This window comes from Nannospalax galili, unplaced genomic scaffold (assembly GCF_000622305.1).
Source record: "Nannospalax galili isolate Female #2095 unplaced genomic scaffold, S.galili_v1.0 scaffold125, whole genome shotgun sequence".
In the NCBI taxonomy this organism is placed as follows: domain Eukaryota; kingdom Metazoa; phylum Chordata; class Mammalia; order Rodentia; family Spalacidae; genus Nannospalax; species Nannospalax galili.
Window position 1 is genome coordinate 891,073 of NW_008354705.1, and position 27,759 is coordinate 918,831.

At 37.5% G+C, this 27,759-nt stretch overlaps 1 protein-coding gene and 1 non-coding gene across 2 annotated transcripts in view; one reads left to right on the forward strand and one right to left on the reverse strand.

Moving 5' to 3' along the window:
* The window catches only part of Erp44 (endoplasmic reticulum protein 44), an 86,938-nt gene that overhangs the window by 18,147 nt on the left and 41,032 nt on the right, over nucleotides 1-27,759 (reverse strand). The window contains exons 5-10 of the mRNA XM_008851897.3: nucleotides 17,211-17,395; nucleotides 15,871-15,986; nucleotides 12,220-12,277; nucleotides 9,869-9,985; nucleotides 6,332-6,443; nucleotides 5,235-5,376 (exon numbers count right to left, since the gene is read on the reverse strand). Coding sequence (XP_008850119.1) covers nucleotides 5,235-5,376; nucleotides 6,332-6,443; nucleotides 9,869-9,985; nucleotides 12,220-12,277; nucleotides 15,871-15,986; nucleotides 17,211-17,395 — 730 coding nt within the window. The remainder of the gene's footprint in view (nucleotides 1-5,234; nucleotides 5,377-6,331; nucleotides 6,444-9,868; nucleotides 9,986-12,219; nucleotides 12,278-15,870; nucleotides 15,987-17,210; nucleotides 17,396-27,759) is intronic.
* Nucleotides 26,918-26,988, forward strand: LOC115067513. Its single transcript, XR_003846919.1, has one exon. It is a non-coding gene; the product is annotated as a small nucleolar RNA SNORD99 (small nucleolar RNA).

Genomic DNA, 27,759 nt, shown 5'->3' on the forward strand with positions numbered 1-27,759 from the left:
CAGGGGCTCCTCCCAAGCCCATGTGACCCCTGAGGAACAGATCCTCAAATGACCTTAAGAGTAAAAATAAATTGGTTTATCTGGGCCTACTGTATGGCCTTAAACATCCAAAAGGAAAGAATAACCAAAGATTAAAGGGGTCAATATAATTTCTTAAGAGTTCATATGCATAGCTAAAGGCTACATCACAAGCAACAACGCCAAATAGGAGATACCTTCTTTTGAGTTCTTGGCCAGGGTGACCAAAGGGACTCCCAGATAGTAACCCAGCATAGAACTAGGAAAATGAACAGCAGACCCTAATGTTATCTAAAGGAGTATTGACAACTGATTGCTGCTAGAAGAAGAACAGCTGACCCTCCTAAAACAAACAACTCTAGACAGGCTGACTAGATTCACCAGAAGGGCAAGTAGTGGGGATTGGCTGGGGTGCTGACAACAGAGCAGACAGTAGCAGGGATATCAGAGTATAAGGTCTCTAGTGGGAGGGAGGGAGGCTATGGGAGGGTGCCATCTGGGAAGTGGGTGTATAGTCGAATAAGATGGTTTGGGATGTTCTGTGTGATATACACACACATTAAAAAAAAAAGCAACAAATTTTTAAAAATATATTTGAGGAAGCATGGAAATTTATGACATGCTAATTAGTAGAGGTTATGAACATTACCAATCAAATCTACCTGATGAATTCATAGACATACACAGGCGCCAAGGATCCAAGTGCAACCAATTATGACTAGTAATAATCAGATACATACAGATTAGAGATGCATGCGCCAACATCTCAGTGTTAGTAGCAAAAACAATGAGTCTTTCTGCAAGGAACAATATATTCTAAAATGAAATGGAGATCTATTTTTTTTAACCTTTAAAAAAGATCTCCATTTCATTATTAAAATAGAGTTTGATATAGAAAGCTTCATTTTTAATGCAATTGACGTTAAGATGTTTGCACATGTGTTTCTAATCTCTATATATCAGATTAATCCTAGTCACAGTCAGTTACTTTCTGAGGTCCTTGGCATCTGATCACGGATATAAAGTCATCAGGTAGATTTCAATGATATTATTTTTCACATCTACTAATTATTAAGGAGCAAATTCTTATGCTTTGAAGAATTATTATTTTTTAATCATTATATATTTTTTTAATTTTTAATAACTACATGATTAGAAGCTTTTCACTACAGCTTTAACATATTCAGTAACATACTCCAGAACAAGAGTAGTACATCTTTTTCACAAGTGGGTACAAGTTTCTAGGTTCACAGTTGAATTAATATAGTTATATATTATTGAGCTCAGTATAAGCCCTGTAAGACATAAAATTGAATGCGTTTTTTAACCTTTAAAAAAGATCTCCTAGAGGTGATAAACAATACCATTGGTTTTGCTACTAACACTGAGATGTTGACGCTTGCATCTCTAATCTGTATGTATCTGATTATTACTAGTCATAATCGGTTGCATTTGATCCTTGGCACCTGTGTATGTCTACAAGGTCATCAGCCAGATTTCAATGGTATTGTTTATCACCTCTAGGAGATCTTTTTTAAAGGTTAAAAAACGCATTCAATTTTATGTCTTACAGGGTTTATACTGAGTTCAATATTGTGTAACTGTATTAACTCAACTGTGAGCCTAGAAACTTGCACCCACTTGTGAAAGAGATGTACTCTTGCTCTGGAGTATGTTACTGAATATGTTAAATTTGTAGTGAAATGCTTCTTCTAATCATGTTGTTATTAGAAATTTTTTTAAAAAATGCTCTGAAAGTTTTCTTGGTTTGAGAAGAATGCCTGGTTTCAAGGGTGTTGTATGGTTGTGTGTTCAGATGCCAAGTAGCTCAGAAAGTAAGTGACTGTCACTAGTAATAATCAGATATATAGAGGTTAGAAACGCATGTGCAAACATCTTAATGTCAATTGCATTGAAAATGAATTTTTCTATATGAAACTGTGTATTTTAATAATGAAATGGAGATATCTTTTTTTTTTTTTTTTTTTTTGGACTTTTTGAGACAGGGTCTTCCTGTAGCCCCAGCTGTCCTGGAACTCACTATGTAGACCAGGCTGGCCTTCAACTCACAGAGAACCGCCTACCTCTGCCTCTGGGATTAAAGGCGTGTGACACCATACCCGGCAGAAATGGAGATCTTTTTTAAAGGTTAAAACCTCATTTAATTTTATGTCTTATAGGGTTTGTACTAAGTACAATATTGTGTAACTGTAATAATTTGACTGTAAACCTAAAAATTCACAGCCAATTTTGAAAAAGATGCACCTTAATTCAGAAAATTGTTTTTGAATATGTCAATGCTGTTGTAATGAAATGCTTTTTCTAAGTATGTGGTTATTAAATAAATAATTAACTGAGAAAACAAAACAAAACAAAGCAAAACAAAACAAAACAAAACAAAAAAAACCCTTCTAGTCCAAAGTCTCAAGCCTGTACTCTCAGCACTCAAAAGGATGAGATAAGACCAATTTAAGTTCAAGGCCAGTCTGGGCTACATAATGAGATCCAGTCAGCCTAGGGTACATAGTGAGACTTTGTCTCAAAAAAACAACAGCAGCAAATGAAGAATAAGAGGCTGGAGAGATGGCTCAGTGGGTAAGAGTACTAGCTGTTCTTCAGAGGACCCACAACCGTCCCTAACACTAGTTCCAGGAGTTCTGAAGCCCTCTCTAGTTTCTGCAGATACTGCATGCATGTGATACACTTACACACATGCAGGAAATACACTCTATACATAAATAAAAATAATTAAAATATTTTTAAAAAAGAAAATTCCATTTTTTCACAATTCATCTTTCATAGGTTCTTTGAACTTATTGATTTGTCCATTTCTTCTAGGTTATCAGTTTGCTGACACATTATTCATAGCAGACTCTTACCCATTATATTTCTATTTTTCTAGCATAATCTATACTGACTCCTCTTTTATTTATCTGATTTCATTTACTTTAATTTTTCTTTTGTAGTCTAGCTAAGACTTCTCAACTTCATCTTCTCAAAATCTGGTTCAGATTTTCTATTATTCCTATAATTCTATTTCATTTGTTTCTACTCTGATTTTTATTATTTTCTCCTAACTAAAATTGGGCTTAGTTTCTTTCTTCTTTTTCTAATTCTTAGAGGTGCAATATTAAGTTGTATTTGAAGTCGTTCTTCTTGGCTATGTTGTACAACTCCAGAATTGCTGCCTAGTTACACACGTACACTCTAGCACACAAAAAATTTCAGTTTCTCTGTTAATTTCTTCATTTTTGGTGACTGCTTTCTCGATGTCACCAAAGTCCACTGAACTTCCTTTACACAATTATTTTGAATTCTCTGTCTGGAAGTTCATGTATCTCCTTTCCTTGGGATCAGCCACTAGGAGATTATTGTGTTCTGTAGGTGATTCTTATGTTCATGCCTGAACATCCAAGACACAGGGACTTACTTCTTCTTGTAGGCACAGGCTCCAGGCCACCATGGCTCCAGGTCAGTCCATGAAGCCCTGGGTTCTAGACCAGTATTTAAGACCAAACTTCCAAGCCTGCTCTAGTACCAGCTGGGATCACTTAATCCACGGCTCCAAATCTGCCCAGCACATTTTTCCCAGAATATCTCTATACTAGGCTGATCTCATATCAAGACTCATCCCAGTAGTCTTCACTGCTAAACTATCCCCCAGTGACCTGGGGGTCTAAGACTGCCCATGTAGACTCAGTTTTACACTGTCCTTTAGGACTCAGGCTACTCTTGTAGATGTAAGATCTAGGCTAATGCCTGCACACTACTCAGCCTCCAGAGCAGATCCCAGGACCCCAAATTGCAAACCAGCCTCACGGTTCTAGGCAATGGGCCAGTACCCACAAACCTAGGTTCCAAATCATCCCTGGCCAGAGCAGGTCCCACATCTGCCCCAGCACTTAGCCAGTCCTAGGCTCCAGAAGACCCAGTCATAGTAAACTTTAAACCCTTAATACCTAGAGTATAATGCCCTAAGAGACCTAGAAAAGAATTTGACAAATTAATAGGTTACTTTTTTGTTTTGTTTTTTGAGACAGAGTCTCACTATGTAGCACTAGTTGGCCTGGAACTTGCTACGTGGCCTCGAACTCACAAAGATCTGGCTGTCTCTGCCCCTCATGTGATGGCATTAAAGGCATGTGCCACCACAACCAGCGTTGATGGCACTGTTTAACTGCAAGTAAAGAACATTTGATATACTTGATGATTTATAATGCAACCAGCATCTGAGTGTTGTTGTAAAGGCAGGACTATTAGGATGTGTTAAGACTTTATGGTTTGTAACACAATCATTATCTCATAAATTTTCATAAAAATCCTATTAGGCAGGTGGTACTGCCAACCCTATTTTGTATATGAAGAAAGGAAAACATCAAGTTAAGTGACTTGCCCAAGGCAGGACTCAAATCTAGAACTTCCTCTATCTTTTTAGGACTGAGATTCTTCTTCCGAATAATCACATCTCTGCTGAAATATTCAGAGTATGTGAGGTAATTTACGCTGCATTTAAACTAAATCATCCTCTCTGTAATAACAGTTTGAAATTTTAAAAGGTATTTAAATGAACTGCTAAAGTAAAATTTAAATCTGAATTACTTAAATGTATACTGCTGAAAATTTTCATACATTAATAAATACTTCCATTTATAATCGTTGTACTTAATAGCTCTGAAAGCTAAGAATTCAGTATCTACAGTCATTATAAGTCTTACATGTTTATTAATAGCGTAAGTATCTGAGAACAGAATCAGAAGCTTACCTGTTCTTGGGAAGATTCTAGCTGTATGACACTGGACATGCCTAGACATAGCAAAATTCTGTGTTGTATATGCATACTCTTTCTGTTCTTACTAGACATAGTCACAAGCAAACAGTGATACTACCAGCAATCCTGAAGCCTGACCCAGGATGCATATTTTCCTTGATGTGTCCTGCCAAAGACCAAACTCAGTGGAAGCCAATTTCTCATATGATACAATTTTTGTTTCAGAGATTAGTTCCTAATCATTAACCACTGATCCCAGTCACCTAACAGTGGAATTTCTACACAGCTCTACTGTAATTCTCCTAGTGGGAATCACTCTGATTTCTTGCATCTAATTCACGAAATACTACTTTCACAACATACAATTATATAAAATAGTTAAGGAACTGCTTTAAATTCAATTATGTGGGACTTATCAGTAATTAAAAGAACAAAAAAGAATACTTACAATACATCCTTAAAGTCGCCAAAAACATACATATGCCTAAAACTGTCAATAGCTATGACAGGGCAATCCGCTGGAGTTTTCTGAATGTGAAGAAGAGGATGTCTGAATTTGTCACAATCTGCATGTAAGAAGTTTATTGTACCTTTGAAAGAAATATAATTTTAAGAACTAGGTTAGAATTTTAGTTGTTATAATAAACATTATAATTATTATAATTATCTTATTTATAATAAACTCACAAATACCAAAACAAAAAAACAACAGCATCATCGTTTTAGAAAGTAATGAGATTAGAAAAACTAAAACCTAAACTGTGGAACTTTGAAAGGAGGATTGTTCAGTTCTTCGGGTAGAGTGTAATTTCCTTAGAAGTTACAAGAAAATTCAATTTGAATGCTACTGTGAATTTTTAATTTTCTTTAAACTGGCAATCATGGGCTATTCAGGTTACCCAGGTTCTGGACTTCAAGTTCCTGAGACTGACCATGCACTGCTTCCTTGGAACCATCTTCATGTCCTTACAGCCTAAACGGCTGATTTCTAATCTAATCTAAACTGAGAATATTTACTAAATGAGTAAAATAGGCAGCTCTGAACCATGCCCACAGTTTATGTTTGACATTTTCCCCTTACTACAGAGGGGAGGGAAGCTACTGACAGCTCAAATTCTGTTTAGATACTTTGGAGAAATCCAGTCACTCAGCTTTCCTGTAGAAATAAACATGAACCAGAGTGTGAAAACTCTCTCAGGACTGTCTCTGGGAACATCCACTGGGAAATGTATCAGACAAGCATTAGGTAACGGGAAAAGGTTCTCTAAACTAACCATGTTCACCCATTACCCTATCTTACATGCTCCTTGGGAATTTTTTTCTCTCTAGAAAACTGCCACAGTGCAGAAACCAAAAGCAATCAAACAAAATCCAGTTTCCTATTACCGCAGTGCTGCTTCCTCCCTCTTACATCTACAGGCGAATGTTAAAGTGACTTGTTGACTTTTCAGGCCAAATATGTTTACATGCATATATGTAACAGAAAGGGCAAAGGAGAAAGAAGAAAAGAGAGAATGTTGGAAATAAACACCTTAATCTGTCTACCTTTTTCACTTATTAACTGCCGGGCTACTTCATTCTGGAATATTTCTAAACTTTCTGTATCTTCTTTCATGTGGAAGAGAATGAGAAAAGGCAGTCCTTCTTCTGTTAATTCCTGCAGAAAGAATGAAAATCAGTGGGCCTCTCTATTTAGTTTTAGCTGTTTTCCAAGTAGGAACAATTGTGGACCCAATTCATGGTATGTGATAGTGGCAAGATGCCAGAGAAAAGGCTCTAATGATGTAAATTAAAACGAGCCTTAACAAGAAAATGAATTCAATCCCATCTATGCCCGAGGTATGGACACTCACAACACTCACACGTCCTCCTCTGTGATGGGAACTGACTCACCTAGAACGTCCTTGGCTGATATGTTACCTAGTACTGGACATGTGGCCCCTTGAGGCCATTTAGGGTTGACCATAGAAGGAGCTATGGCAGGTCTTGATTTAAGAGTGAGATAAACATGGTTAGTATTGCCAGTCTTCACAAGGAAAAAGACAAGCTTACCAGCAATAATCAATCTGATTCACAAATTTGTGGTTACTGTAAAGATTTATTACAAAACTATTCAACTATGTGAAACCTACCCAAAGCTGCAAAGTATTTCATTAAGGCTAAAAGACAAAAACTCCATAATAGTTTTCAGTCAACAGTTTATCAATATTAACAAATAGCTGTTCCTATATGTCTATCTGTACACATCTTTCTCTATATGCATACACACAAAGCACTTTGAGAGTTACAAAGTGTTGGGAGGCAGTGGGGGGATATACAGATAGGGGAGAGTATTGAAATGTCTAACTAAATTGTATGAAAATCATAAAAATTCAAGTAAAAAATAAAACTCATAAAAGAAAATTACAAATTATTGTTAATCTTATTATATTTATTATTTGAAAATATAAAACCCATGCTAGGTAGACAGTATATTTTAATCATGTAGTCTCTTTAACAAATGCTACATTCTGACTCATAAGAAACAGTCCTCAAAGGGCCTCATAACACAATTATCTCCATTAACCATCCTTTTGACAATCTCTGATTTAGGAACTCCCTCAGGACAAAGTACAAATACCTTTGTCTTTAATAATTTTTAAGACCCCAAGACCTAACTTATTAGATAAGCCTTTTCTTCTAGTTCTTATCCTATACTTAAACTTGTTTCCCTTGAATATAAGACAATTAAGCTTCCTGTCATATTATTGTTTCTTTGAATTGGACCTAATTTCCATTCATGAAATCCACCATTTTAAGTTTTGCAATTTGGTGTTGCTACGTTCACAAGGCTGTGCAAACATCATCACTAACTTTAAAACGTTCTCATCACCCAAAGAAGAAACCTATCTATTAGCAGCCACTCTCTATCTTCGCCCTGATCCCCCAACCTCTGACATTACATTCATCCTTTGATAAGTTGATTTAAAAGTTCTTCTTCCTCATTTTTTTCTTTTGGGCTTACATTCTTTTCTTAGTCCTCATTTACTGATACTATTCCCTTTGTCTCAGTTTCAATCACTTAGCTCTGTATACAAGCCCACCTCAATTCAGAATTAACACCAAGTTTCCAACTGCCTGCTTCTCCACATCAAAGTCTAGCCAGAAACATAAACATGCAAAATTAGTGAAGGTCCCCCTTGCCACTTCCCGTTTCCTTCAGCACTTCTCCCTTAGCACTTATTTCAGGGCCCAAATGCCTACTAACAGCATTCTGCCTGATTCTAAAGACAGACATGAATTTTCTCCTTTGAAATCCAAAAACATTTCTTTAATGTTTCTCAGGTGGCATGGGGCACATGTCATGTTATCTGTACATGTGAAACCCTGACTGACAAACCCTGAGGACAGATAACCTCATTTCATGCCTGGGTCTTCTCCATAGATGTCCTATTCGATAAGGTACAGTGAACACATAACAAAAAACGGAGAAATGCGTGTTACTGAATAAATACTAATTCTGAAAGAAGACTCATTGGTCACTTCCCTTTGAGAAATTTAAGAACCAGGAATTCAAAATAAAAGCACATGTAGCATTACTTTATCAGACTCAGCACACTATGGATGAACATCAACTATTAGGAGAACAGTAATAAACAATTAGTTTGAAAGTATATACCAATGAATTTTCTAAAGTCAAACACATGGTGGTTGGTAGTTTATGTTTCTTGGGTTTCCAAATTTTATCTGTGTTCTCGCCAACAGATTCCTCACCAAGAAATGTATAAAGGATTTAGCAAGTATCTAAAATAATCAGATTTAATTAATAGAAACAAATCCTTTCCTATAGTTTAAATGAGGTAAGGGTGGTGATTAAAACATATAATACATCTTAAGGCTTATTAAATACAGGGTTGCAGAGATAGCTTGGCGGGTAAAAACGCTTGCTATGGAAGCCTGATGACATAAGTTCAACCCCCAAAATCCGCAGAAAAAGCTAAATGCAGTAGTATACATCTGTGATCCTGACACTCCTCTGAGGAGATAGAAGGCAGAGACAGGAGAATCCACTGGAGCTCACAGCCAGTGGGCCTGAAGCACACAGCATAGTCACAGAAACAAGGGACCCTGACCCACACGACAAGGTGGAAAGAACCAACTCTGGAAAAGCTGCCCTCTGGACCCTCACCACACAAAACACACACACACACACACACACACAAGGAAAAAAAAAGCAGAACTATTAAACGTGCCAACTTCACAGGGAGGAAGAGATCCTAATTAATTAAAGCTTTCCAGCTCTGACTCTTTAAATTCTACTTTTGAAACTATTCTAAGAACTGCCAAAACAGGTGAATTGTCTAAGTTTTCTTGAGCCTCTGAGCTAAGACAATAAAGAAAAATAAGTCTGTTAATCATGAACAAGGCCTAGAGAACTGAGAAAACAATTAAGACATCATTCATTTGATAAATAATTAGCAGAAAGAGTCCAATCTAACTCCTTCTTCCAAAGTCAAGGGTAAGATCAAAATGTAAAAGATTTCAGAATAACGACTCAACTGTTTCTATTTCTTTTAGGATAGATAAGAACAAAAAAAAAAAAAAAAAAACCTTTGTGGTAAAGGATTATCCCTTGTAACTAAAATTTGTCCCTCTAAAGGACATCTACTTAAGCAAGGATCCTTACTATGGGTTAAAAAATCACCTGAGAGTTATTTTCAAACCCATTTTCAAGAGTGTGATAAACCAGAGTCCAGTGTGGTAACACATACATTTAATCCTAGCACTTGAAGCCAGAGGCAGGAGGATCTCTGAGTTTGAAGCCAGCCTAATCTACATAGCCAATTCCAGGGCAGCTAGGGCTACATTAAAAAAAGAAGTGTGATAAACTATTGTTTCTTATTAGAAATGCAATAGAGGTGGAGTGGGGTAAGTGACTGAGAAAGTATAGGTGGAAAGTCACTAGTCTGCAATTATGGCAACAGCTAAGATGCAGTTGTGCTCACTGTGTGATTCTTACAATTGGTAACTAACATGGCATGATGCGGGGGAAGCTTGTCTTTTGACAGTCAAGTGAAAAATAACCCGTATTCCAGTCCATACCTCTCCATTTTCAAATGTTATTTCTCGGACAAGAGGGACACATTTATCTTGAATCCAGTTGTAAGTCACGTCAAAATTTATCATAGATCCCAAGTACACCATATCTGGAGCAGAACGCTGTTATAAAAACAAACAAACAAAAAATGAGACTAATCTGATCTATGCTGGCAAAAGCTTATTTTAAAATCCATCTATCAGAAACCACAAGAGATACAAAAGAAAAATAAACCATGAAACTTCTGAAAAAGAAGGCACAGACAACATAAAAAAGATAATCCCATGGTAATGAGCAGTCTGGCAATCTAAACTGTGATGAATAATATTTTGTTTTCTCTTAGGTACAGGACAATTAACTATCACTATCTTCACCAAAGACAGGCAGGCAGGCTTTGTGGAAAGAATCATCCAGGTGAATTAACTAAGCTATTTCTTAGTAACTGAAAATGTTGTAAGAAAATTTAGACAGTAAAAAATCCTTTGAAAAAGATGATATAGCAGAGTGTGGAACCTTGGGAGCAGAAGAAGGATCTCTGTGAGACTGAGGCAAGACCGATCTACATAGCAAATTCTAGGCCAGCTGGGGCTACAGGGAGACCCTGTCTGGAAAAAAAACATAACAAAACAACCCCAAAACAAAAAACAAGATGCTAGTGGATGTAAAGCAAAAGCACAGGCATCTGTAATACAGCGTTTTCACATCCACTCCAAGTCAGCACATATGAAGCATATAAATGATGATAAACACTGATATTTAACTGGGTGAGCTAACTGTCAGGGTACCATTATAGGTGCTTTTTGTGATGGTTCATTTCATTCTCTCAGTAGCCCCATATGGTGAATCCTATGACAAAATCTAAAGCACTCAGAAGCTAAGAAACTTTCCCAGAGTAATACACACAGAAGAAGGCAGGTTTGACATTCAAACCCACACAGTCTGACTTCAGAGGTTCTTTTTAAAGGACCACATTACACTAAACACACTACTGGGCTCTGATAACCTAGAGATGATGATACTATGTAAGCTGCTATTAAAGAGATGCACCTAAGAAAAACCAGACAAAGACCCATTTGTTATAGTTTGAATATGCTTTGTGTGTCCTGTAACAGTTCATAAACTGGAAACATGGCCCCATGTGGTGATTTAAAATGTGCTAGAACTTGAACAGAGTGGTAGAGGTAGGGAGTAATGAAGTCAGTCCAGTACACCCCAGGGGGTTAATACAGGCTCTGTAGGACCTCATTTAGTTTTTGCAGGAATAACTTGTTATAAGAAGAGCAAAATTGGCCTTTCCTGGTATTTGGTTTCTTATCTCACCACACAATCATTCTGCACATGGCTTTCTCTTTCTACAACTCCATCATGCTGTAACATGTGGAACCTCCCAATCTTGGCCTTTGAGCTTCACAACTATGAGCTTAAAGAAGCTCCTTTTCTTTTTAAAGTACCCCACCCTCAGGTACTTTGTTTTAGCAAAGAGAAAATAGACTAAAATACTATCTGAATTTGGAATAGGAAATGAGCTACAAAAAATGATAAATTATTTTACCAGAAAGAAAATTAATGATTCTAATATCAAAATATTATGAATATATTAAAATGAAAACTATAACCTGAAAAATAGTCACAGATTTCTGTCTCTGTGATGTGAAAAAATTTTAATGATAGACCTTTAGGTCAATCTGAGACAACATAAGAATTTATTATATGGGCATAAGCAACTATTTCCATGTTCAGACACATTAAAATAAAAACAAAAAACCCTTCTTAGGCAAGAGTGAAAACAACCTTAATATCTAGAAGTGTGTTCCTCATTGTCTAGAAAGCTCCAGACTAATTTATGCCCCAGATGGTCTGGGAATTCAGCAAGTGCAACACAAGGAAGTGTCAAATATTTTTAACATTTGGCTCCTAAACTGAATGTAAAAGAGAGGGGAAGAGAAGGCCTGGCATCCCTGCCCGATACCATACTTCTATGGTCTCGCCCTCACTCTGAAACATATGGATTAGAAGAAGATGATGACCTTTTTTTAAAGTTACATTATTTGGTCATGGCAGCATAAATCTTTAATCCCTACTAATCAGGAGGTTGGGGCAGAAGAATCACAAATTCAAAGCAAGCATGGGCACCTTAGTGAGACCTTGTCTCAAAATAAAAATAGGAAAGGGCTGGGGTGTAGCAGTGTTTTAGGGTACTTGCCTAGCATACACAGAGCTCTAGCTTCAATCCCAGTACTTAAAATGTAAGAAAAAGTTCTGTGATTCTACAAACATTTTTAAGACAAAACTATAGCTTGTATTACATATGTATTTAAGTACAGTATCTTAAACACACTACAAAATAGCAACTCACCCCTGGTGGTTTGTAGATTACATTGTCTCCACTGTATCTTTCTGGTTTTGAAACATCTCTAATTGGAGGAAAAAATAATTTTTAAGGAAAAACACTAGCAATAACACACTTCATTGAAGCAGAATTAGCTAATATTTTGCAGTGTATGAATTATAAAGATGTAAAATATACCTGTCCATCATCTGTCCCATTTATACAACTATGCAGTACCAAAAAAAAAAAAAGCACAGATTTAAAAAGAAATTTGAATATGAAGCAGACTCCTTAAAGAAAATTTTTGTCTGGTAGCTTTGTTATCAGTAATTTAGAAATCTGAATTGGTGGTGTTGGCATGAAAGCCATTGTGACACTAGACCGTTTTCCAAATATAGATCAAGGATATTAATTTGATCATATAGAATAACTGAAAAGAATATAAATTCCTTGTGAGTCATACAACCATGAATTTTCTACTTTTAAAACTAATAGTTCTGCTGGGTGTGGTGGTACATGCCTTTAATACCAGCAGAGGCAGGCGGATCTCTGTGAGTTCAAGGCCAGCCTGATCTACATAGTGAGTTCCAGGACAGCTGGGGCTACAGGCAGACCCTGTATCAAAAAGACCAAAAAAAAAAAAAACCCTAATAGTTCTAAAGTAATATATTGAACTAACCTACATCATAAAAATAGTTCTACAATAAGGCACATGTCTGTGTACTTGTCCATTGTCATTTCCTGTGCCTCGTACAGTATCTGGCATACAAATATGTGGTCTTGTGTAACAAATATTTACCTGGCATAATAAATATTTAGTGAGAATTCTACAGAAAATTCTAAGTCAAATGAGTAACTTTCTCTTCCACTAAATAATTTGTAGATTAAGCAAACACTAATAGATATCTAGTTTCTGAGTAGAGTAGTCCAGGAGCAAAGGGTGCTGACCTAGACTGTGACAGGAGGAATATAAGGAACAAGCTCCCTCCCTCTGTCTTTCCATCCCTCTCTCCCTCCCTCCCTCCATCCATCCACAATTTACTATGTATTTCCTTGGGACCAGGTATAGTGTTGATACTGAATGTAGAGCAGCGAGCAAAAGTGACAAAATCTGCATTCTCGTGGCGCTTTCACTGTGGTGAGGAAAGGAAGACTAGACAGTAAGTGGCTAAAAAGGAATGGAACAGAGTAAAGGATGTGCAATGATCAGAAAAAGAAAGACAAGATGGATGGTGGTGAGGGCTTTCTCATGCGATAATCCTCGGTGGAAGTACTTCCAGACACAAGAGCAGCAAGGGCTTGGTGGCAGGACAAGCTTGTAGTGCCTGTGGTGGACTGTGCAATGGCTGCACAGCAGTGATGTGAGAAGCCCAAGGTGGGGAGAGTCCCCCACCTGCTATATACAATGATCTTCAAAAACACGGATAATGCTCACAGTGAAACATATGCACCAATAAAAGCTATACAAGCATCTTGAAAGCAAGAGCTCAGAGCAGAAGTCATCAATGGAGAAGACAACAGTTACTGCAACCACAGCACTGTCAAAAGTCAAGGGGTGGTTGAGAAAACCTTCAATGAAAACAGAGAGTCAAGGACAGAACCATAAATAATTACACCTAGAGAGGGAAAAGGGCAGAAAGGATAGAAAGAAAGCACAGGAGGCAAACCAAAGGGATTTAACACAATGTTGACACCATGGAAAAAAAGAGAGGAAGGACACGTGACATCCTTCGAAGAACTTGAAGAGGACTGAAGCTGAAAAAAAAGGGCCACTGGATTTCGAATTAAGGAGTCATTTTGTGACTATTCAGAAACAAGTTTCCTCAGAGGAATGGGGTGAAAGCCAACATCCAAAGAGCCAAGGTTTGATACTACTAAGAGTTTCAGAAAATCTGGGTAATCAACCATAAATCTAACCTTCAAAAGATGTGAAAAGGAAAAAGATGACAGTCTAGTTCAAGATTACAAAGGGTGAGTCATAAAGAGAAGAGCATGACTTGAGAAAAGGAAAGCAGTTTATGTTTATGTGAGGGGTCAGGGTGAACCCATGAAAAGCAGGGAGAAGGATGACCAAAGCCCCAGAGAGGCACCTGCAAGGACACGAGTGAAGAGAGTAGCCCTAGGCAGGAGAACTGTGCGCTGCGGCCACGGTTCAGGAGTAGAACACATGCTTCACACGTATGTGGCCTTGACTTTGATCCCAGCACACAGAGGGAGGAAGAGAGGGAAGATTGCTATTTTGAGACAAGAAAGATATAAAGAAAAGTGATGAGACATGGAGATGAAGGAAGACAAGGGAATGAATCTACGCTTCTTAACTAGAAAGACTATTCTCAACCAGACAGCCAATGATAGCTTAGCATTTTGCCAGGCCTAAGTGTCAATGAAAAAAACTGCATAAAAGTATGAAAGAACTGGGGCTGGAGAGTTGGCTCAGCAGTCAAGAGCACGGATTGCTCTTGCAGAGGACCCAGGTTCAATTCCCAGCACCCACATGGCGGCTATGAACCGTCCTTAACTCCAGTTCCAGGGGAATCCAAAGCCCTCTTCTGGCCTCCACGGCATAGCACAACATGGGTACACTCACATATTGCAGGCAATATACTCATACACATAAAATGAAAATAATAAATAAAATATTTTTTAAAGTATTAAAGAACTCATTGTTAACTGGGCCATTCTTTTGCCTTTACCCACATACTGAAACAGAATATACCATAGAAGAAAAAGAAATACTTTCAACCCTTTAAAAGATCAGGCATACACATAAAAACTGGCTGGTGACTTTAGAAGATCCAACCAATCTTCTCAACCAACTAGTCCAGCCTTGGAAGACAAAAGAAAAATGAGGAGGAACCCAATAGAGGGATGCTTTTGGAAGCCCTTGTCAAGAAACTCCAATGGACTCTCATATGAACATTTGAAAATTACCCTGTTCTGACTTTTTTCTAGTCCCCTGTCTAGAACTTGTAATGCTAATTACTCTTGTCTTCACTTCTCCTCTACTTCTCCTATTCATCAGTCAAAGACTTTCTTTTCCCCTTAGAGACAAGAATTATGCAATTTGGGAGTCTTTTAGATAGACCCACTGAAGGGGTACTCCAATTGCCTCACCCTGCGTCCCTGTTCAGCACGGAAGAAGCCAGAGCGGTCGGCATCCCTATTCCCTATTGGCAATTTGGCTAACACTTCAGAGGATGGCGTGGTAAGAATAGGAGGTAGGAATTGGCCAGGCAGTTAGGGTAGAAAGACCCCAAATGTAGTCAATTTCTTGGCTAAAAGTCAAAATGCCCTTAGGCCTGTTAGCAACATACTCTGTTCCAAAGGTCAAAAATGCCAAAAATTATTGGGAGCTTCTATCTAATCCTTAAAAGATTTTAGGATTACCTCTTCAGAGGGGGGAATGTTGGAGGGGAGGGAGTGGGCATGGATTTGATCAAAATACCTTATATGCATGTATGAAATTCTCAATAAAGTTTTTGTAAAAGTTAAAAAAAAAAAGAAAATGCATTGTATGAAATTCTCAAACAATAACATTGAAAAATTAAAAAAAAAAAAAAAAAAAAAGGACTCAGATCATCTTTGGAGAAGTCATCTTTGGAACATGACCAAATACAACAAGTACTGAGCATGGTGGCCAAGCTCATCCACTAGCATGCTGTCAAGTAATATACTTACCCAAAAGCAGAAAGGAAGGCACAGTCGTCATGCAAGATACTTGCTACCCTTTCAAAAACTCTGTAATTATCTGAATCCTTTTGCTCAAAGTATCCAATGATATTTCTTTTACTGCGCTGTAAAAGAAAGTATCTGATTATTTTGCAAACATATAATTCTAAGATCATGCTACTTCCTTTATCCTTTATTCTCAGACTCAAGTAGCTCTAGTTGCCCAATTATTCCCAACTAAAGAATATTATGAATGCCTATTTACTTTTAAGTGCCTAGTCTAAAATACATTGGGTTGGAAACTGTATTTACTACAATAAAATGTAACTGTAATCATTTTCTTTCAGCATTTTACCATGAAATTTCAAGAAATACAGCTCTTTAATCAGTGACCACCTTTTCCTAAATATGGCGACTAATTCTAAAATGTAGTAACAGAACATCAATTCAGAGACTCCTCTATAGTCCCTCACATATTCAACACTGCACATGCATGCTGAGGTACGAGCCCCTGACCAGTCTCTATACAGACCATTTCTCAGGGCTGGGCTTGCAGCCAGAACATTAAGGTATGACGAGATGCTTTGTTCAAGACAAAAAACAAAGTTAACTGCTGGCTATGAAATGCTAAGTTCTCCAAGTCTCACAATCCCTTCCTGTATCACAACCCACCGCCTGGATGACTATCCACTCCATCCTTTGTGTTACTCAAGAGGATTTGGGTGGTGCATGATGACAACTGTGAACGTGCTCACAGGGCTTACTGTGATGCGAGCAGTGAAGCCCTCTGTCTCTGACTCAGGAGTCTTGTGTCTCCGACAGCATCCATGAAATGGTAACCGGCTACTTATTAACTTGTCACAGAACAGTAACAATCAGTGACTGGAATAAAGCCCAAACACAATAGTTTTTGCTTTTGCTGTTCTACATTATTTTTAAAACACTACTTACTATACAAAGAGAGGGGTCTGCCAAGTTTATTAAGAGGAGCTATTTTAAAGGACACCAACATGTACATGTAGATCTGAAAGATTAAAGCAGACATTCTGTAGGTGCCAGGCAAGGAAAATAGGGAAATTTGGTGTGTAGAGTTCTGTTTGTAATTCAGACTTCCCTTTGCCCTGCATTAATTCAATTATGCAATTTTACTGTATGCTACATATTTTGTCCAGAAGTTCAGTAAAACATTCACATTTCCCTTGAGAATGAATCCCAGAAAACTTTAAGTATATGTATGTTAAATCTACGGCAACAAACCGTAAATAACATGCACATTCTTTACCCACATTAAGTTTGTTTGCATTAATTAAAGAGACAATGCTCACATGATCTACCTCAAGTTAACTTACATCAAGAGTAGTGATTTCTTCTAAGCTCTGAATCTCCTGGACAGGGTTACTCTTCTGTTGCCTGATGTAGTCTGCAAGTGCTTTCACTGATCGCTGGCCCCTGTACTCTCTCTTCATCATCATTCCATTACGAAACAATTTGAGGGTTGGATATTTGCTTATCCTGTACCTCTGGGCTATATCAGCTAAAAGAATTTACAAAAGGAAATCAGCTTTATCTCATACTAAGGGTGAACTTACTAGCCCAACAGTCAAAAATATTAATGAAATTTTTTCAGTTCATGACATTCTTTCTCAGTGAGAGGGAAAAGAAAAACAAAAATCAGTCATGACTTGAGTTTATATTGGTTGTCAGACCAGGCTCAGGACTTACACTGCCTGGGTTTAAATTCCAAATTTATCATGTATTCCCTGTGTGCACTCGTAAATTGCAAAAAATGTTTATGCCCTAGTTTTTCATGTTACAATAAGGATAACTTCTATTACATAAGGTTGTTTTATGGATCAAATTGAGACCATGCAGATGTACAACACACACACACACGCACACACACACACACACACACACACACACACACACACACACACACACACACACGACCAGCAACAATAATTATGCCTTGTAAGGTAGGACACACATTAAAATACGGACAATGGCAACTGCAGCATATAAACTAGGAGGAGGGAGGTAAGCAGGAGGTAAGTGACATCCAATATTCTAAGGCCTTTACACTGCTCAGGAAGAGGCAGAAGTACTTACACTATTTTGGTAAGTCAGGGTTGCATTTTGTTTCTCTCTAGGATAAGCATTCAGAGAATACTAAAGGAATATTAGAGGTTAAGGATGGAACATGGCTTCTCAGAAGAGGGCATAGTTAAAAGCCTGCATGTAATTTAGTGACACAATACTCTGGTAAAATTCATGGAAGATTCTTAAGGAGGAAACTATAATTGATTACTAAAATACTTTAAATGTGAACCATCAACTCAGTGTACACATATTTAACAAAGACAATGACCTATCTGGTTTAGGAGTTGGTTACTTCTTTAAAGCAGAACTAGTAGAGCTATCAGCTAGAAGCCCTTTTTGAATCGAACAAATTCTATTAGAGGTTCTGTCTTTGAGGTGTTAGAAGATGATGAGCTCTCCTGAGCAAGGAATTAATGGGATGAAGTTGGTACTACAAACTGAAGGGTAAGAAGAGCTCCACAACACACAAAGTTTTTAAAGATATAAAGGTACTTGTAATAAAGCAAAGGCCACAAGACTCAGGTTTATTCTCAAGAAAAACTACCTGAAGAAATAAGAAGTGCTTTACCTTCCGATCTGAAATACATTCATTCCCCAGCACATTATACATCAAAGCAACATATTACAAAATGAATTTTTGCAGTGATATATAAATATGATAAAGTTTTAAGTTAAGATGCTGTTAAGCTACATTAAATAGCTCTACTGCACCAGTGATAATGGTTGTTAGCCACCATGTGGCTGCTGGGAATCGAACCCGGGTCCTCTGTAAGAAAAGCCAGTGCTCTTAACTGCTGAGCCATTTCTCCAGTCCCTACTTGTTAATTCTTAAGAATAAATAAAATTGAAGTGATTCAGCAAATACTGTATATTTCATTTGAATTGGAAGTAACAACTATTTTTTAATATTTTAATTTCTTTGCAGGGCTATAAATAGAACCCAAGGTTCTGCATATGCTAGGTGAGTATTCTAGCACTAAACAACAGCCCCAGCTTAGCTTGAACTTCCAATGTGTTTTTCTCTCTTAGTAGTGTACTCTGGGGATCTTTATCCTGATGGCTTTATCAGTGATTTAATGGCAATAAATATAAAGACAAATGAAATAGAGACATTTCCATGGAAACACAACGAAAACTAATACCACAAGAGATTGAAAATATAAATGGTCCCAAAATTATTAAAGAAGTTGAACTTGAAATTCATCCCCTCTGTAAAACTCCATTCCTAGTTGCTTTCACTTAGCAATCCTAGAAAACATTTAAGAAGCCAAAAATGTTCTTTAGCAAATTATTGCAACAAATACAAAAAGAGGAAACACTTCTCAACTAGTTTTTAAAAATATTTATTATTTTTAGGTGTATGCACTTGTTGTCTGCATGTATGTAAATGTACCCATGTCCAGCAATGCCCACCAAGATCAGAAGAGGGAGTCAGATTCCCTGAAACTAGAGTTATAGACCATTGTTAGCAGTCATGTGGGTGCTGGGAATCAAACCCAAGTCCTCTAAAAGAGCAGCCAGTGCTCTTAACCACTGAACCATCTCTCTAATCCCTCTCAACTAGTTTTATGAAGTTTCCATAGTATGTTTGAGAAAACTGACAAGGACATTATAAGAAAACTATACATTAATCTTAAGAACAGATGCAAAAATATAAAAAAATTAACAAGCTTAATTTAGTACTACATACCATGGATAATACATCTCAATCAAGCTAGATTTAGTCTAACACTTTCGTTAAAATTATTATTAAATCAGGTCAAGTAACTCACAATGCTAATGAAAGAAAAATTTATATTACCTCAAAAGGAGCAGAAAAACGTTTGATAAAATTCAACATCCATTCATGGGTACATACTATCAGCAAACCAGAAACAGAAGAAAACTGCTTCCTTAATCTGATAAAGGATAATTAAATAAATACCAAACAACTTGATGATGAAACACCAACTGCTTTCCTGCTGATATAAAGAAATAAAGATGTCTGCCACCATTTCCATTTAACACTGTAGTAGAGCTTTCAGTATAAGTTAAAGGGGGACAAATTTACACTGAAAAAAAGTAAGCACACCAATCTGTAACAGGAGTTCTACCGCCAAGCAAGAGTTAGTAAGTAATCTAACGAAATCTACTGCCTTTGCTACAATAACTAGTGAAAACTGAACTTCTAAAAAAATTACATATCTAAAGATACCAGAAACCACAAAAACTATGATGAGCAAAAGAACTGAAATCTCCCCAAAAAGGAAAGGCCATTTCTAGGTGAGCAAAGACCGGGCAGTTTTTCCTATAGCTTTCCTTTTAGAACTTCAACCTCTAGTTTCAGATTCGGGTTGAGTAAGAACTTTTAAAAACAAAAGAAAGCAACCAGTGGTGCTTTTCATAGACGTGAGACATGTGAAAGAGGGCCCTGAGACACAAAGTCATGCTCCCCAAGGACATTTACAGAGTGCCAGGGTAAGACAGAGACTGGGGTGGAGGGGGCTATTGAGGAGAAAGCAGGTAGTAGGAGAGAGGAAATGTTCTCCAGCCTCACAATGCTTAGGAGACAATGTCTACTTGTGGAAAGAGCCTGCAACCAGTATCAGTGTCACGCACTGCCAAGAAATTTGACAGATTTTAAAGTTACATATGCCAGAAAACACCTCGATATGGAAGACTATGATTTCTTGCTTGTTTTGAGACAGGGTCTTACTCTGTAGCCCAAGCTGTTCTCAAACTTGCTATGCAGTCTAGGATGGCCTCAAACTCACATGGTTTTCCTGTTCCAAGTATCACATGCACAGTAAGACCATGAATTTTAATGACTAGAAGCAAGGTACTTGTGACATATACTAGAGCTAAATAATTAGATCGATAAAATAAGAGTGAATATTAAAAAAACACCAAAAATTAAGTGAACTAAAGACAGTGTTAATTTATGAAACATGGATGGTCAGTAAATATTAAACCAGTGCTCAATTGTAATAAGAAAGTTAGAAGTTAACCAATGATATTTTGTCCATCAGTTTGAGTAAAAAAAATTAAACAAAATTCAAAATATCAAGCCCCACAAAGGTAGAATAGTCCTACTATATCCAACTTAACTACACATTCAATGTTAATAAGGCTAAACTGAATGTCTGCATTGCCTGTAAGAGGCCAAAGTATTTTTCTATTTTATTCCCCAAAGTATTTGGCATAAGATTTTGTGATGGACCCAGAGAGAAATGACTAATAGGAAGAATTTATTTTCCACTTGTAGCCTAAGTATCAGTTTGAAAATGGACAGCAAGAGACACTGTCAGAGGCAACATAATGCTTTCAACTTTCTGCAACTGGTGAACTAGTGAATTTGATGAGAACTTAGTATACTAAAAATGAATACCCATATACCGGAAGTACAGGAAGGCTAGAGATGGACTCCCAAGGGACTTAAGTGCTGCGTTAACAGAGCCTGAATTTTCTCCTTTTGTGATCAACAGCCAGAGAGCTACAAAGTTACCTAGCAGTGACAGAACTGGAGAGACTAGCAAGGAACTCCAGTGGATTCGTGGCACAGGCAACGAGAGCCTGTTTCCACTTAGATAGTACAGCCTTTAGGTTGCCTTAAAAATCTGGTTATAGAGAAAAAAACATTAACGAATATTTGAAGACTATTAGGAAATTAGATAGTCAATGGATTTATTCTCAAACAACAAAATGGCAGCAGGTATGCTGCACAATGAGGTAACTTTTAATTATTAAGAAGTAAAACACTTCAAATTACATTGACCAATAATTCCAGACATAAAGGTGGCTTTTTACAGGTTTTGGCCAAAAGTGATTTTAAGATAATTACAGCATGACACTTTGACAATATAACAAAGAATGACTTAAGGGATATAATGAATTTTTTTTTTCTAAGTTAAACAGATAGATCAAATGTTAAAACGGATGTCAGAGGAATTAGAAATTTCAGAAGGCTAACAGCTTTCTGTTGGAAAATTAGCATGTACTTTTGCTTCAATGGTCACTTACTTTTCCTTGATGAATTCTTCCTACCTTCCTCACTAACATGCAGTAGGGTTCCAACTGGGGAAACCGTGCCACACTCTTGTCTATCAATGGTCTGCTATTATTCAGAGTCAGTCCAAAGAGGCAGATGATTTCAACAAGAAGCTCTTACTGCCCTGGTTCCAGGAGAAGGAGTCTCTCCCTTCCTATTCTCAAACCATGCTCCCCTAAAACAAACACCTTCCACAAGACACAACCACAAAAATAAAACCCTAAATAGAAGTGGAAAGTGATCCTTAAAGCTTACTCAAGCTTGGGCATACCCTGAATTAAGTAGGTTTTACTCAGTCAGCAAAATATAAACAAAAATGTTAATTGTGGTTTTACTATAATGGCTAGTAATGATGGCTGGATTATAAGTGATTCTGTTTTTTTAATAGTTACTTATTTTCCAACTACCTTTTTTTACCCTGATTAACAAAATTCTGTTTTGCACACTTTATATACTTGTGCTCTTTTTGCAGGATTTATATGTACTTCTTACAAAAGCTACTCAATTTCAAATATGTAAACTTCAAAAGGTACTGGAAGGCAAGCAGAATAGAGCAAGTCAGGGACACACCAGCATACTCTGCCTAATTCAAGAGCAAAGTACTTTCCAAAAATGCTAAAGAGAAGTTGGATAGTTCTGCACTGACCAGCAAACATTAAGTGCCCTTGTTTAGTGCCATGTAGCCTCTAGCCACTGGAGGTCAGCAGAGAACCCAACCCTACCGGGGCAGGCTGATGGAATCATCCAGACTCAAGGCAGCATTACCATCAGAATGGTGAATTATACTCCCAAAGTCCCCAGTGAGAAGACCAGGATGACATGTGATTGCATTCTACAGTTGAGGCAAGGGCATGTTTTTTAGTACACGTACACAGACACACACACACACACACACACACAGAGAGATGTGTGCATGTATGCAAAAATAATTTGGAAAATAAGCAACTACAAAGAAAACAAAATCATTTCTAATCCAACCACCACTATTAACCATATAGCCACTCCAGGAAAACCACCAGAACATTTTAGTTTACATTTTGTAGACTCTGAATAAAACCTCCTTTACTAGCAGTGACCAGTTTCAATCAGGGAAAAGGTAAATTCTTAGATGAGTCAAATAGGAAAAATGCTAACATCAAGGCTTGTAGATTGAGTTTCAGCAGTGTTGAAGAAACTCCTATTAAAAGTAGAGTAGAACTCTTTAATCAAGATCCCTAGCAACACTTTCAATGGCGTGAGGTCATTTATTGTGTGGAAAAATGTAAAACTGATTCAGCTGGAAAATGATGCAAAGAGTAAAACTTGGAATGAGATGCTGTTTTGGAAGCCATCGATAGATTCACTGTCCTGGTAAGGCACACATTAATGAAACGTATGCATGTAGAGATTTAAAAAATGCCTTATAATCAATGATGGGTTAGATTTGATGAAATAGGGAAAATGTTTTATTATATTGTTGGGAGATTATGAGATAATCTATTAAATATTTAACATTGTACTGATAAAACTAATAGTTCACAAATGCCAACTACTACTAGTTAACTATTCAATCACCCCATCTAGTCATTGAATGTGTATAATTTGCTAGGTACCCGTGCTGGGATAACACCACAGAGATAAGGCCCCTATTCTGAAAGGACTCATTTTATTGTTATTGTTGTCATCATTACTCATATTACTACTGTTTTCACAAGATGAAATCCAAAAGAGACTCTTAAAGCCCTCAATACATAAACCGAGCATGTTTCAGTTTATAGAGTCCCTCGGTTCTCCATAAGCTCCAAGTAGAATCCTGCCGACCTGTATAAGGGATAAACAATAAAATATATCTTGTTTAAGCATGCAGTTTCCAAGGGTCGTCCACATGGGAGAAGATATGATGGCAACTGTCAGAATGATGGCAAAAATGAGATCTGGCATCCTGCTCCTCTGCAGAACCAGCGAGGATCTGCTCTGCCAGCTCCAGGACAGAAATGGCTTCTGGCCAGAGGGAAGGGACTGAGCTCTTCAATGTTCTACCTCCTTTCTAGTTGCAGTTACCTCCTTTTCTTTTTCCTCTCTCTGTTCTCCTTATACCTTGTCTATTCCCTACAATGAGTACGGCAATGGAGAATTTTAGGAGTTTAAGAGGTGAACAATAAGCTTTCTGTTGAGATTTAAAAAAAATATTTTATTTATTATTTTTATTTTATGTGTATGCATGTATTACCTGCATGCAGGTAAGTGCACCAGTGCTGTGCAATGCCAGCGGAGGACAGAAGAGGCTATTGGGTCCCCTGGAACTCGAGTTACAGACAGTTGTTAGCTGCCATGTGGGTGCTGCATTCGAACCCAGGTCTTCTACAAGAACAACCAGTGTTTTTAACTGCTGAGCCATCTCTCCAGCCCCTTATGTTGAGATTTTTAAAATATACACTTGAGCTTAAGTAGCTGATAAGCTTCCTGCTGACAACTCAGACTTCTGTACAACATTTCCTGCTGTCTTATTTGGGGAACAGAAAGAAACTAAGCGATGCTGCTATGTGCAGTTCAAACCTGAAACACAAGGGCTGACCAAATACATTAGCCAGCTGTACCTATTGCCTTCTTTCCTTCTGCAGTTCCCAAACTCTCAGGAGGCTGAGCTGAACCTTTCAAAGAAAGTTCCTAGAAGGGTACAGGAAGGTGGAACAGAAGGCTGCCTGAGACACTGGCAGGTGGGAGAGGAGACAGAAGAAAATATAGGCAGCAAATCAACTAAGTCTCCTATAAATATGCACTGAGGTAGAATCTCCAGATAAACTAGCAAAATGGCACAAGGGGCAACTCCTGAAGAAAATTCAGGAGTGTTCCAAGGAAGGAGTAGGTGTACCACTGCTGAAAGGGAATTCTTTTTTTAAAAAAATAATTTTATTTATTTATTTATTTTTACTTTATGTGTCTGCGTGTATTGCCTGCGTGTAGGTAAGTGCACCCATGTCATGCAATGCCCACAGAGGACAGAAGAGGCCATCGGATCCCCTGGAACTGGAGTTTCAGACAGTTGTTAGCTGCCATGTGGGTGCTGGGATTCGAACCCAGGTCTTCTGCAAGAACAGCCAGTGTTCTTAACTGCTGAGCCATCTCTCCAGCCCCCAGGAATTCTTTTTTATAAATACCTTATTTATTATTTTTATGTGTATGAGTGTATTGCCTGCAGGCATGCAAGTGCACCTGTGTCATACAATGCCTGTGGAGATCAGAAGTGTCGGATTCCCCTGGAATTGGAGTTTCAGACAGCTGTTAACTGCCATGTGGGTACTGGGAATCGAACCCAGATCCTCTGCAAGAGCAGTCAGTGCTCTTAACTGCTGAGCCATCTCTCCAGGACTATAAGTCCTATAAGTCTATTGCTTCTTGACTTTATAGCTTTCATCTCATCAATTCTTAAAGTGGACTGATTTTAAAACATGTAACATAACATTTTTTTTATAACATAACATCTATAAAAATTTCCAAGAATGCGAAAATGGACAAGGTTTCTGGCTCAGAGAGATCTGACAACTACATGCTCACCTGTCACAACACAATTTGAGCTTGCAACAAAATTCCTCATCTTCCTTCAGGCTTTGTATCATTTCTTCGAAAAGGACTTCCCAGTCCCACCAAGTTAATAAGCAAGTCATAGCATTTCAGAGAAGCTATCACACCGTTCAGTTGTGTATTTACTTCTCTTGCCTGTTTGGTATGCTCAGTTTGTTGCTGTCTCTCTAGGGCCTAGCTCATGTTGTTACAGAGACTAGGCACAGAAGTTTCTGTTGACTGAAGATTCCTTGCTAACCCAAAAGATTGGTGATGATAACTACAAATAATACATGGTAAGGGCAAGCCCAAATCCACATAAACACTCAATAAACAGGTTTGTCCCCAGGTAATCTGAGTAGAAACTTTCCCAGTATGACTCTGGATGAGAAGTCTAAGTGAGGCAGTGAGTTACGACAAGGTAGACAAACTGAAGGACTGGCAGACACAAGAGTAGAATGTTACAGGTGAATAGAATGACACAAATGGAGTGCTGCCATCTTGAGTCTAAAGCTACCTTCTATCCTTGCTAGGAAATGAATCCTGTCCAATAAAAACAAATCCTAAAACAACAAATGCATATGCTTAGTTAGACAGAATACTGTAAGGAAATACTAACCATACAAAGGAAAACTAATTTTGCATAAAGCAAAATCATCTTTAGCAGAAAATCATATGAACTCTATATAAAACTAGCTGGAACAAAGAAATCCCAACAGACAAAGCACTATACAAATGCTACTTTCAACATATTAGTAACAAGGTGCTAGAGACAGCTCAGCAGTTAAGAATACTAGCTGCTCTTATGGAGGACCCAGCACCCACATGGAAGCTAACAACAATCTGTAACTCCAGTTCCAGGGGATCTGATACCGTCTTCTGTGGGCATTGCATGACACAGGTGCACTTAACATACATGTAGGCTATATATATATATATGTAACAAAACTGCTAATCAAAATGTTTCAGTCAAAGCCATTTATAACAGTATTAAAGAATAAGAAGTATTTAGAAATACATTTCATAAAAGATGTGTAAAGCTTGAGGGAAAAAAACAGAACACCCAAAATAAAGGACATTCTACAAATTATCTGACCAATATTCCTTAGAACTGTCTAGGTTGTGAAAAATAAAGATAAAAAGAATAGGCAGAGATGGCCAAGATCTGACAAGTAAATGCAATATCCTGGAAGAGAAAATCTGAACAGAGTATGTAGTTTAGTTAGTAATATGTTCCAGGGTAAGTTTCTTGGTTTTGTTAAGATGCTGATGACAGAGCAAATAGGTACAGGCATACAGTACAAGGAAACTCTTATTTTTGTAACTTGTATGTATACATATATACAAACATACATGCAACCAAAAATTTTATTTTAAAATATAATTTATGGTCCCAGATGAAACCTAATCTAAGTGGACATCTATGGATGAGAAATGTGAATATGGAACTGAGACAAGCTAATATATATATGTACATATATATATAATTTATAAGAGTATCAGAAATTTAGACTGCAAAATCAGAAAGCATTGCTGAAGCCAAAAGTATCTAAATACACAAGACTGAGAATGTTTGTAGACCAAATAATATTGCTAAAATAACCTTCCACAAATTAGTCTCAAAACAAAGTAGCTCTAATAAGCATCCCAGCATCTCTTTTTGTTGTTAGAAACTAGCAAATTATTTCTAGAAGTCACAGAAAACCCAAAAACCACTAAAGCAGTCATGCCACTCTGGAAAAGAAGTACCAAGTCAAAAGCACTGCAGCTTTTGACTTCAGGGCCTTCTATAAGCTACAGTAATCCACTCGGTGTGGTAGTGGTATAAACAGACCTGGATCAAGACTAGAAATAATGTCATAAATATAGGAACAATTTATTTCAACAAAAATGCAAGGCAGATGGGGGGGGGAGGATATGTTTTCCACCAACAGATAATGACAGAACTGCTTGATAACATAACACAAAATACAAAGCCCCCCAAGTGCCTGAATTTATATATAGTACCACATGTGTAGAAACTAACTCCAAATGGATAATGGGCATAAATGTAAACCTTCATACTATAAAATTTATAAAAGAGCCGGGCGTGGTGACACATGCCTTTAATCCCAGCACTTGGGAGGCAGAGACAGGTGGATCTCTGTGAGTTCAAGGCCAGCCTGGTCTACATAGTGAGTTCCAGGACAGCTGGGGCTACAGGGAGACCCTGTCTCAAAAAGACCAAAAAC